This window comes from Periplaneta americana, chromosome 11 (genome assembly GCF_040183065.1).
Source record: "Periplaneta americana isolate PAMFEO1 chromosome 11, P.americana_PAMFEO1_priV1, whole genome shotgun sequence".
NCBI classification, from domain to species: Eukaryota; Metazoa; Arthropoda; class Insecta; order Blattodea; family Blattidae; genus Periplaneta; species Periplaneta americana.
In genome coordinates this window covers 645,376-658,477 of record NC_091127.1, presented here as the reverse complement: position 1 = coordinate 658,477, position 13,102 = coordinate 645,376, and the positions used below count along the sequence as shown (strand labels likewise).

Below are 13,102 nucleotides of genomic sequence, written 5' to 3'. Positions count from 1 at the left end.
TTGACAGCAGACTGGATGACAAAAGTTTCTCGACGGAATAATAACAGGCATTTCCCATATTTATTCTGCGTTTAATTTCCTCCCGAGTGTCATTTATATATGTTACTGTTGCTCCCAGGGATTTGAATTTTCCACCTCTTCAAATATTACACAACCGTCGAAAATCAGCGGTACAGAAAGAAACGGGAAACTAGTGCAGCATACAATTTATCAACGAAACACGATTCATGAGGTGCAGATGGCGAGTGTTTCCTGGAACAAAAAGCCGCAGGAACCATAAGCGCCAAGCTCACACTGCGTCTGAAGGATAACACGATGTTGTGATAATGTCGCTATGGCGATCTCGTTTCAGTTTTGACGGCCGGAGAGCAATGCTTGCAATCGAATTGTTGCCTTACTTAGCTCGGTACACAGCGACGCGTGCGCGGTGGTCGAAGCCTTTTATGGCGCCCGCCACGCACCTGTCCGCACGCCGGGATCATAAATAACTTCCGTCGCCGAGCATGAGTGCGAATACGCGCCGAGGTTGTTAGCCCGCTGCCTGGCAGACATGCGTAACGCATGAAGGAATACCAATCTTCTGCAAACATTTTGATAATCAATTGCAGGGCCAGGTTTCTTATTTACGTTTTTCAGTTTTTCTTGAAAAATAAATAAAATATCTATCATACTTATGATGAAAAATGCGACTATATTTTGTAGTTATTTCTTTTCACCATGTAATGTCAGATACTGAAACACTATCTTAAAATATACATGACAGGCATTGCACTTGCAGTTTCATGGCGAAAGAAAGATCTTAATAATAATAATAATAATAATAATAATAATAATAGTAATAATAATAAATAATAACAATAATAATAAATAATAACAGTAATAATAATAATAATAATAAATAATAATAATAATAATAAATAACAACAATAATAAATAATAACAATAATAATAATCATAACAATAAATAACAATAATAATAATAAAAATAGTAATAATAATATATAATAATAAATAATAACAATAATAATAATAAATAATAATAAACAATAATATTAATAATAATAGCCTAGCACAGGCTGATTACCTGGTATTTAGCCTTTCAACACCGGATGCAGTTCAGTCGCCTTAGTTTCCTATGCGCTGGATTGAATGTAAGGCGGTTTACATTATCCAATATTAAAAAGTAACAAATTATTGTTACTGCAGTGATAAGTTTAACATGACTATTACACTCTTACTACGTCATACTACTTTTGACCAATAAAACGGTACGAAAGGACGTATTTCAACCAATCATGGCTGCTTATCGCACAATTTTATCGCGTCCCTAGCATTTGTTTAATTTTATCGCGTCCCTAGCATTTGTTTAATTTTATCGCGTCCCTAACATTTGTTTCTTTGTTTGCCAACATTTGAAACTGCGCTGGTCTGGACGTCAAAAATATATATAAAATTACAAACCACTCCAGTCGATGCACAGCAGTTTCAAATATGACTCGCATTGGCATTCAAGAACAAGAATTAATAAAAATCACTGATCATAGCTATGCATCTTCTGAAATCCGATTTACAAATAAATGAAGAGCACCATTCGGAAATCCTGAATAAGTTGAATACACCATGTAGGCCTAAATCAACGAGTTCCACTTCTATTACGCACACGTCCAATATAACATCAATTGAACCACCAACCACATTCAAATTTGAAAATTGTACATTCAATAATTATTCCTTTTAAAATTATTCATTCGGAAATTCTGAATAAGTTGAATACACCATGTAGGCCTAAATCAACGAGTTCCACTTCTATTACGCACACGTCCAATATAACATCACTTGAACCACCAACCACATTCAAATTTGAAAATTGTACATTCAATAATTATTCCTTTTAAAATTATTCATTTTTATTTTTCATGTCATCGTCGTTAATTAAAACTTTTCTAACACTTGTGTATATTAGTTAGGTTATGTTATAGCTTCTGCTCTAAGAGGATAAAAAGAACTTCTGCTATATGATATTATGGATAGTCACGTATCAGAGATTGTTTAATATTAAGATTTATTGAATAGTAATCATTACAGTGTCTGTATAAAGACACTACTGCCATCTAGCATGCATCTAGCGTAATATTTGTAATGTTGAGATGGTACAATAATACATTTGAAGACAGTTGTATTTTCGTAAGTCAATTAATATTTTATTGTATTGGAGTACTTCGTTACTTCTAATCTTTATATACTTTCTTCTAATCGTGTAATAGTCAATTAAATCCCACTCGAGTTTTGATTTTCTCTAGATAAATCAAAACGTCTAGTGAGATTACTGTTGATAACACATTTTCAGAATTTTACGAAAATAATCATTTTACCATCCTGCTTAAGATAAAATATTATGCCAGTATGATTTTTATTAGTTCCCTCACCATATTATATCCTATAAGCAAATTACTGTGACTAAACCTTCACAGAGAAGTTGAGTCATGTCTAGAGATTAAAATGTTAATAATAATCTTTATTTTTTTTTTAACTTTCATTGTTACGAATAAATTTAATATTTTACGTTTCTTTCTACACACCGTACAGTATTTTTATAATCTTAACACTAACATTAGCTAAGATTTGTGTTATTTTACTGGATCAACACATACCGTATTTTCTTGTTTCGTTAGGTGCAGTTGGTGCAATATTAATTTGAAGGAATTTAGCATGAAAAGGAAAATTCTAGTGAAGGAAAGAGGCGTTTTTCAAAAATGACCATTTCTTACTGATCAGTACTCGGAGAAATGTAATGTAAGTTTTTTTGGACAACACATTCGCTTCCATTGAAACGTTACTTTTGTAAAGAAATCAGGAACCTCATTACTTTGCGACTCCTCTGCCTAATTAATTGCTGAAAGACAAAGTCGCAAATTACAAGACGATCAATCACTCCACTTCGTACGGTCCGCCCTTCAAGCAATCAATCACAATTTTCGGCGTCCCGGTTGGTCGAGTCGTGTACTGTGGACATAGTAAGTTTGTTTCGAACTTGTAATTAAGAATTTCAGCTCCAAGAATATAAACGAACTTAAACTAACCATTATCTAGTCTGAAATTAAGGTGGATGCATGTGCAGAGGCCGATCCACATTTAAAAAGTTTATTTTAGATGTAAACTGTAGTGAAGAAATTCATATCTATGTCCGTCCAATTCCGCAGGTATTTCTCAGTTTGAGCAGTATATCACTTGAAAGCAGACTTCTGCAGGAAGGCCAAGGTTCGAGTACTATGCTGCCACACAATCACGCATGCCCCGTTCCGGTCTATCTCATTTCTTGTCCCGTGTGGGGTCTGTATTTGAATATTAACTGGAATTCTGCCCTGTCATTCTCCATACATGCTGGATCCAGTCACATTTGTATTCATTAATTTTTGTCAAAATGGGTTCAGTTTTTAATTCATTGTGAATGTCGTCACGTTGGTGATCCTACCACAGGCCTATGTATTTAGCTATCTTCCTTCAAAATTTAATTTCTGCTGCTGTCATTCTTGACGTGTCTCCTTGTGTAAACCTCTAGCTTTGCATCCATGTAGAAGTGCAGCTACTGTTAATGTGTTAAATAATCTTAACCTAGTATGTTCTAAAGTCATGGAAAATTTAAAAGCTTTATTTACGATGCCTGTCGCAAACATTTAGAGAGTTTAGTTGTTACATCTGTCTCAGCTTTATAAGATAGTATGCACTCCAGATAATTAATAGTAATATGCGTTACAAGAGCGGTATGTTGAAGTTTCCATGTTTGAGGAAAAGTTTGAAAAAGCTGAGCTTTTTTAATTTCCGAGAATTGAAAGAAAACGTACCGCTCGTGTATCGTACATTATTTTGTGCGAAGATCGTTTATTATATACCTGAAAGACGAATTTCTAATTAGTTGCAATGAAATCTCCATCTTGGTTTCTGTTCAATGACGCCAAATTTGCAAAACAAAAACATCTATCTTCAACATTTTGCTTTAAAATATTTTCTGTGTTTACTATACTCCAGCAGGCCGTGATATACGTCTGTCTTTTTTTTCTCCCCCCTCTATGATGAGTCTGGAATCTTGTTGATTTTTTCACGGCTTCCTTAATGTTACTTGCATCACGAATGCAGTAACTTTAGTGGAGTTGTAGAGTTTACTTAATTTTTGCAAATATTTAAAAACAATAATTAACAGTGCAATTTAGGTGAAATTGCAGTGGTAAGTTCCCAATTTATAATTATTACTATATTGAACGTCTCTAAAAATAATATGTTAAAAGCCTAAAGCAGTAAAATCAATACGTCACTTAAGCGGTAAGAAGAGGGAAATTGTTATGTGTGTTAGGTTGGGAATACTGAATGTGGAATTTTAGACTTACCGCGGATTGATTTTGTGCGGAAACCAAGCAAATACGCACGATCTCGCACAAACGTATTTTCTAGTGAACTGTTGTAATGGTATTTCTGAATCTGCTACCAAGACTTGATCACCTGCAAAAAACCGTGTCTTAAGATCAAAATTGCTTCATAGTTCGATCCTCTTTATCACAAAACAAGCAGACTGCACATGCAAGGTGATTCAATTTAAACCACGCCTACGTAACTAACCGTAGCCTAGTCTGAGAATCCCTGACAGTTGAGGTGCCGAATTTGTATAAGAAAGGTCCACACTGAGTAACCGAGTAGATGCACATCGCATCACACAGCAACGTGTCGACGTCCCCTTCGATAGAAGCCGAGGACTCCGGCCACTAACGTTACTGCGAGCTGCTGATCCAACGTGTTATTTGATCTCTCAAGCATTTCATTGCAGTTTTCCTCAATATTTGTGAACTGCACGGACCAGACAGCTGATTGCACCACGTCTGGCGACAATTGAAGTTCCACATTGTAATATTGGAGCTGATAATGTTGCTAGGAAATTGTCGGTTGGTTATTGTGCCTACTTACAGAGGTGTGAAAATTATTAGAATAATCTTAATTTTAAAGGTTTTTTAATAGTTCCTTCACAAATATTAATTGAATTGATGAATATTGGTAATTAATATTACTATACTGATGTAGGATATATTTACTACTAACAATGCCGGAAAGCATTGTTGTACAATGGTATTTTTATTATTTTACAATTGTTATCGGAATTCAGAAATTATTATATTATGTTGGCGGAATTGGAAACATAAAAAATTATATGCACAAAACAGATATATACGTTCATTTGAACCTTCACAACAATGTAAACGTAAAGAACAATTTGTTTAAAGCATTTCTTAGTACATTTTTGATGTTTCCAATTCCGCCAACATAATATAATAATTTCTGAATTCCCATAACAATTGTAAAATAAGAAAAATACCAATGTACAATGCTTTCCGGCATTGTTAGTAGTAAATATATTCTACATCAGTATAGTAATATCATACACCAATATTCAGCAATTCAATGAATATTTGTGAAGGAACTATTAAAAAACTTTCAAAATTAAGATTATTCTAATAATTTTCACACCTCTGTAACTAGATGTGCACGGAAACCTAGAGGTCGGGGACGGCAATTCTGGAGGACACGCGTAAGAGAATTTCATTAAAGAACGTTTAACACATCTCTTTCCTGCAAATCAAGCTTTCATGTAAAGTTGATTTGAATAATTTCGAGGGAAAAATTGTTCCGGGGCCAGGTATCGAACCCGGGACCTTTGGTTTAACGTACCAACGCTCTACTCAACGTTGGTTGCTTGGCGGTTGTCAGCCCACTTTGAGATCTGTGGATATAGAGGGAAAAATTGTATCGGTGTCTGGCAGAGTTCCCGGGTAGCTCAGTTGGTAGAGCGTTGGTACGTTAAACCAAAGGTCCCACGTTCGATGCCTGGCTCCGGAACAATTTTTCCCTCGAAATGATTCATATCTCTTTCCTGTACTTTGGTGTTCTGCATCGATTTGAAATGCCGATATCCTATATATAACTTAGGCCTATATTAGAAATGATTACAACATCTGTAAGCTCTGATTTATGTACATTTTTTTGCGATATTTGAACAGCAAAATTTATGAAATAAGCCGAATATTTTACTATTGGGATTATGAAGAATGCCTTGCATAATTATGAACCGCTTTTAAATAACAATTAAAATGTATAAACGATAATGTCATCCACAACATGACGAAGAAACAGAATTGCTACGAGAACTTAAAATGTATAATGAGGAACTAAGTATTACCTTCGTGAACCTCAGACTCTTGTCAATTTCTCTGGGAAACAAACAGTGGGGGTGTTGTGCTTCCCTTCCCACAGCGATACTTATGGGTGCTAATCTCCACATCTCCAGATGTAATCTCGATAACAATCAGCATAATTGCTTCCGTCTTGTGCGGAAGCGCTCGAGCTGCCTAACGCATTACTAAGTGCGAGTGACTGACCCTTGTGAGCACGTGACTCCACGCGCAGTCGTGACTTCCGATGCGAAGGGGATCAGCCAATACGAGAACAGGATGATCTAAAATACCCTTTCGAAAAGCACATTTTTTTGCAAGTAGCTAGAATAACAAACCGACGGTGTGATTACCTGGTTCAAGTGTTTCGCTAACATCTACTGAAGAGAATCTCTTTTGGTTGGATAGCAATTTAATTGAGAACACAATATACAGCGAAAGGTTGGGGACGCCCAAAATCAAGCAAATTGCAACAATCATTTTATACAGCGTTTAGAGAGAAATAGGCACATCTTCAAGCCAACACTAGATTCTCTCACATCGCGGGGGGGGGGGCTCTGTGTGGTCAGCACGACACTCATTCACCGCAGAGATGTCACAAGGGAAAAACACGCAGTACCATGGAATGGAGATAAATATCCTTCCGCGCCGGGGATCGAACGACGGACTGCTTTCTTGCATAGCGCACGTGCTATCCCAGAGTCACGAGTACGGATAATTTAATTGCAAGTGCGCATTTTGCTCGTAAATACGGACGTGATTCATTTTTTCTCTAAATTTTGTTTGTTTGTTGCGAGGCCCTTTGTGAAACTAAAATCAATAACAGTGAATTTCCTTCCACACAACTTACAAGCAAACGTTCTGATGGGGGCAGATAAAAAAGTTAAATCTTTTTCTTCCACCATGTTAATAATGTCAAAAGAAGTGCTCATACAAATTTTGGCCACTCGACCGCAATTACGAGGGCTTAAAAAAATAAGTTCACCAGGGGCCGCTAACAGAAAAAAAAACACAATGTCATTGGACAACTTTACTGGAACGGACACAGCAATTGTTGAGCTATTTTTCAACATATTTTCCGTCGGAATTGAGACAAATCTCATGTCATGGGATCGACAGAGAGAGGTGCAGACGCAGTCAAACGCTGGTTCCGATCTGAGGCGGCTGACTTCTACGACACAAAAATTGATCCCATGGTATGACAAATGTCTCAATTCCAGTGGTGGATATGTTGACAAATAGCGCAACAATTGCTGTATCTGTTTCAATAAATATTTCCATGCAATTGTGCTTTTTTCTATAAACGGCCCCAGGGAAAATCACTTTCTGGACGGTCTCGTAATTGCGGTCGAGTGGCCAAAATTTATATGGCACTTCTTTTGACATTATTAACATGGTGGAAGAAAAAAATTTAACTTTTTTATCTGCCCCCATCAGAGCGTTTGCTTGTTAGCAGAAAAGAAAGATTTAACAGGTAATGAAATTCTTGAGTAACTCTAACATTAATTATTGAGGATTCGATGTCAATTAAAGAAAAAATTAGGTTACGTAATTTTGCCTATTCATATCTGTATACGTCAGGAAGACTTAAATGAGTAAGCAGCCGACTACGTTTTATAAAGTAAAGCAGCAAAATAAAGCCTTTTACGAAAGGAAATTTATTTAATATATGGCTGAAATGTAAATAGGCCTAGTCATTGTCGCAGAAAGACAGATACGGCGTCTGGCTGAACAATTTGGCAAACTAGTATCGTAGCTTCTGCAGTTCATCAGCTCAGCCAAGAGACGCTGGGTTATGAAGCCGGATCGCTTGAAACGTGCAGCTGGAAACGTCACGGTTACAAAATTCGTGGACTGAAAGAGGCTAATGGTGACGAATTGTGGAATGTAAATCGTTCGACAATGATGGAAAAGAGCTTATGAAAGATCTGACAAATTTGAACAAGATTAAATTCGTCACACTTGCAATAAATGAATACAGATTGTAATCATAAGACAATAGACTGTGATAAACAATAGTAATAGGCCTATATATTATAGTCCCGTCGCTCTTATTTCCGGCAGCCAATCACGTTGCAGGTCGGCTACATTTAAACGTGTGCGTCTTGTGATTCGCTAATGATTACATTATGCATTTCCTAAGGCTCGATAAATACTTAATGTAATCGCCCGCCATTTTGGCTCTTTCGTTGGCGTTCGCAGAAAGCACACGAGGACGTTATTTGCCGCTCAATTTGCTGAATTACAGCGAGATTGATTTATTATCATAGGAACTACGACATGATAATGTTTAACGATGTGACAAATATATTCCTCGTCTGATAGCTCGGCAACGAAAGAAGAAAAATGGCGAACGATACTACCTACCTAACAGCGTCGCGACTATATATTATTATGTTAAGGTGGTACAAATTCCTGAAACGTTTATTTTATGAAGGGCCTAATTGAAAGTTCAGAACTTTCTTTTAATCTTGTTTGCAACAGAATGTTATGAATGAAGTGGAGTTTGCAGTTCTTACCCTGCCACCCTTCATAATATCTTCCTGACAATGTCAGCCTGGACTAAGTCTTAACAAAATATGTTAACGAAAGACATGAACCGAAGTTTTCCACAACTGAATGCCTTGCCAATTTAGCATTCAAGTCTGTTCTTAAGTTTCTTACTTCCGTTCAACTTCTCTGAATATAGTTAAGAGAGTTTTATTATTAGAACTAAAATAAAGACATCTGAATCTTCATTTTTCATCAACGAAAAAAGCGATAACGGACAGTCTCAAACACAGTAAAGATATCAGTAAACTGCGAGTTTGATGACTGAATTCAGCAAATTTGTCGATCGCATCAATTACACTTCGGAATGTTCCTGGAGGCGAAGTCCTTACTCAGAAATAATTCGAGCATGAGATACAGCGTAATGACGTCGATGGGAAGTTACTCAAGTATGAAAGCGGATATACCGAAGGGACATGACTGCATAGCTCACGGGGACGAAGTGTTGACGTCCTCGCACGTTTGAATGGGGTTATTACCCGGCTAAACAAACAGATGCACTTGCGTTGAACACACATGCCAGCGTGAAAAATAATGTAAGGTACGGCTCGCCGATAGCTCAGGGTCAAGAACCTTGTTTACTAAGTGACCACAGCAAGCGGTGTCAGTGTTGCGACATGGCAGCGTGCAGGTCGTGCAACAGGATGTGTGGATGTTATCTCGACAGAAGTACGACCATGTTAACTGTATGACTTACACTCGACTCTCTAAACCGCAAGAGACTGAGAAAACTATGTTCTTTATTGTTAGATAAATAATCAAAGATTAAGCTTTCGCTCATACTTAACGAAATTCTGAGCAGGTTCAATTCTTGTGTACCATAGGCTTTATTGTGTATATTTATTTTACGTACCGTACTGAAAAATATGCTGAACTTAAGTCATATATGAGTTTTAGGTTTCAACGGCAAATGTGTTCAGAAATCGACTTTTGGGTATTGCACCGAGTCCTGGAACTTATCATGTCCAACGTTTCAGAAGTACACAGGCCTACAGGTTACACCATGAGGGCAAATAGATATGACCTGAGGAGTTTAAATACGAAGAGGTTTTCATTACATCGTGTAGGCTATTTTCACCTCTACTTGAAGGCCGTAGAATGTATTTAATAATAGTATACACACCGATAAATTCCCGCGCCGTGGCGTCGTGGTCTAAGGCATCACGCCTAGGACTCGCGTTACGGAATGCGTGCTGGTTCGAGTCCTCATGGGGGAAGAAATTTTCTCATGAAATTTCGGCCAGTGTATGGGACCGGTGCCCACCCAGCATTGAGATGCACTTGAGGAGCTACGATAGGCAGCGAAATTCGGTTGCGAATACCAGCTATAACGGCTGGGGGGATCATCGTGCTAACCACACGATACCTCCATTCTGGTTGGATGATCGTCCACCTCTGCTTCGGCATGTGGGCGTAAGGCCAGCAGCCGGCTGGTCGGTCTAGGCCCTTCACGGGCTGTAGCGCCACGGATTGTTATACACCGATAACAGATGTTCCTCCATTATGGAGTTTCATCATAAAATTAGGTAAAAATATCGTCTATCATCTTTCGAGCAAACAAAATTCTGGTATCGTTCCAAGTTTACGAATTAGTTATCACGAAACTCTAAAATTCCTAGCAAGCTATTTGTCATGATTTAATATGTGCAGGACTTCTTGGCCTACTTCACAGTGAGTTCTTTGAATCCCGTAATTGTCGCTAGATATTTTCTGCAAGGAACGTCGCCGTCCTCGTTTAGTGGTCTTTCGTTGCTGGCAGTATTCTTGGGAACTTCGTAGATTACACTGTTAGGCTCACTTTTCGTTTCGCAGTGTTTAAGTTACATGTGACACTTCAAACAGATTCTGCCTGTGTTTGTCTTTGCAGCCGCCAGTCCGGGAGACGTCTGCTACAGCGACGCCCACTGTCGGCTCTGGGACAGCGACACGCACTGCGACTTCCTGATCCCCAACCTGTTCGGCCGCTGCCAGTGCAGCCCTCCGATGAAGCAGCGCGGCAACACCTGCATCAAGTTCAACTTCCCGACAGCAGACGCTTCGGGCCCTTCGGCAGCAGACACACCGAGCACATCTTTGTTCACGTCGTCAGCTTCGTCTTCTGCAGCTGCAGCGACTTGGGTACCGGTGCCATCAGCTTCGACCTTCACCCAAGCGCCGACGGAAAGACTCCCAGTCGCTTCACCCAGTCCCTCCAACCCACCATCTCCTTCCGCACCTCTCAAAGATTCGACGTTTCCGCCACAGACACTTGCAGCTGAAGCATACACAACACTGTCGGTATCGTCCTCAACGGAAAAAGACTATTCCGAAAAGACGCCGGAAGAAACGCAAAAACCAACATTACAAGAAGAGACAACCACACAAATGCTGACTCCGTCCTCAGGCGGAATGGAGCCTGAACATCCACAGCCCGAAACATCTTCGACGAAACCTGAGATCTCAACAACGGATGCATATACATCCATACCTTTACTGTTACACTTTTCGACTGTTTTTGCCGAAACGTCGTCTGATCCATCAGTAACATCGGAGTTATCTCTGCAACCTCTCCAGATGCTTACCACTCAAGAGGACGATACTACAGAAACTGTAATTTCTAGTCAATCAACAACAAGAGAAGAAATCCCTGTCTCTGGATCAACGACGCCCGTGCCTATGGCTTCAGCAACAGGTAACTAAGTCACGTGATGTAAACAAAATATCATTGCCAAATAATAATCTACACTTCAGAAGCCTGTTTACTATCTATAGAAAAGCTCGATGTTTTACATAGGGTAAATTAGAGTCTGTTGGACACCTTGTACTTTAACGTGTTACCTCGCCACTTGTGGGCACCACATTATGCTAGAAGTCAATGACTGAAGTAGCCCCACCCGTGGCTACTTCCGTTAAAGTACAAGGTGTCCAACATGCCCGACTGTCCAACAGACCCTAATTTCCCCTATAAATTCATATTTCGACGAAAAGAATATTTCCCATGTTAATATTCCTATAGCTCTAGTCACGAGAGGAATCCGGTGTAGGTGGATCGTGACAAGACAGAGGATGGTTGGATATTGATTAGGAAAACGAGAGTCATCCGGCATCAGCTGTCCGGACTTCCTTCTTATTCCACATGAACTCGGCGACATGAGAATCGGACAGTCTAGTCGTGCGGCTAACGGTGTGTCCCCACTTCGCCATAAAGTGTTCAAAATTGTTGCAGGCCAACATGCTCAGAGGAATGCACAGTTGCCCAATGACCTCATCTCGCTGCGCGGTCAGAGGTCAAGGTAGAGTTACACGCCGAATGGACAGCACTTCCTGTCTGTGGAAAGCACAAATATCCCGGCTGCAACGTGCTGAGCTTGCTTCATATTGTTGGTCTAAATGAGGAGAAAAGCGATGCTGATTATTCAGGAGAGTGTGACTACGAATTCTCGAAAGTCATAACTTTAGTTTCTCATGATATCACTTACTTCTATGCAACTTTGAAAATTCGATCACTCTATCTTTACACAAGAAGTGTAATACCGGAATTTTGCAGTACAAATGCTTAATTGTCATAATATTGATCTCTTTAATAGAGAAGCCCAGGCCTTCAGGAAGCTGAACTGCTTTAAGTATTTTCGGTTTCCCGTCGTGTTCCTCATGCTCAAGAGTACTGGGCAGTGCTGAATACACTTCATATAAAGGCAACGGCATGGTTAGGTTGTCAGGAGAGACACAGCTATGAAGTAAAATCTTGAATAGTATTTTACTAGAGCATATTGTAAGCCCTTTTCCCAGAGAACAAGTTTACTTTATCAAAATACTTTCAATATGATAATATTTGAGCAGAAATTAAACATCAGCATTAAACGGCGCACATTACACAGGTTTACAAGTTCAAAATCATTTGAGTAAAATTGTATTTATTACATATATCTCATAGTTACGTCATAAAATTGTACCGAATACGTAACAATCAAGAATATCTGTTGGGTACAGAATACATATTACAGGCTATTTAGTATTAATGTAGAATGGATTCACACTCGCTTCAAAGTTTATCTTCAGGATCGTCTTCACTGGTGTTTGCTGAGTTCCACAACTACGCAAGGGTGCTTGGGTTCATTCAATTAGCTACCCTGCCCTCTGTTTACAAGATATTGAAGCGAAACTACATAAGCAAGTAGATTTTAAAACGGAGAATCGAATTAAACATTCTCCCGAAAAAGGGCCTGTAGACCTATTCGTGCCGATAACCTGATCAGGCTTTTCACAGATTTTCCACAACCGCAAGGCGAATGTCAGGTAATCTATGGCGAATCCTCGGCCTCATCTCTCCAAATACCACCTCCATCGACTCTAAATAACCT

General features: G+C 38.9%; 1 protein-coding gene across 1 annotated transcript in view; it reads left to right on the top strand.

Annotated features, from left to right (window-relative positions):
* Window positions 1-13,102, top strand: part of LOC138708698 (uncharacterized) — a 115,591-nt gene that overhangs the window by 66,345 nt on the left and 36,144 nt on the right. The window contains exon 4 of the mRNA XM_069838798.1: window positions 10,630-11,433. Within this exon, the coding sequence (XP_069694899.1) occupies window positions 10,630-11,433 (804 nt within the window). The remainder of the gene's footprint in view (window positions 1-10,629; window positions 11,434-13,102) is intronic.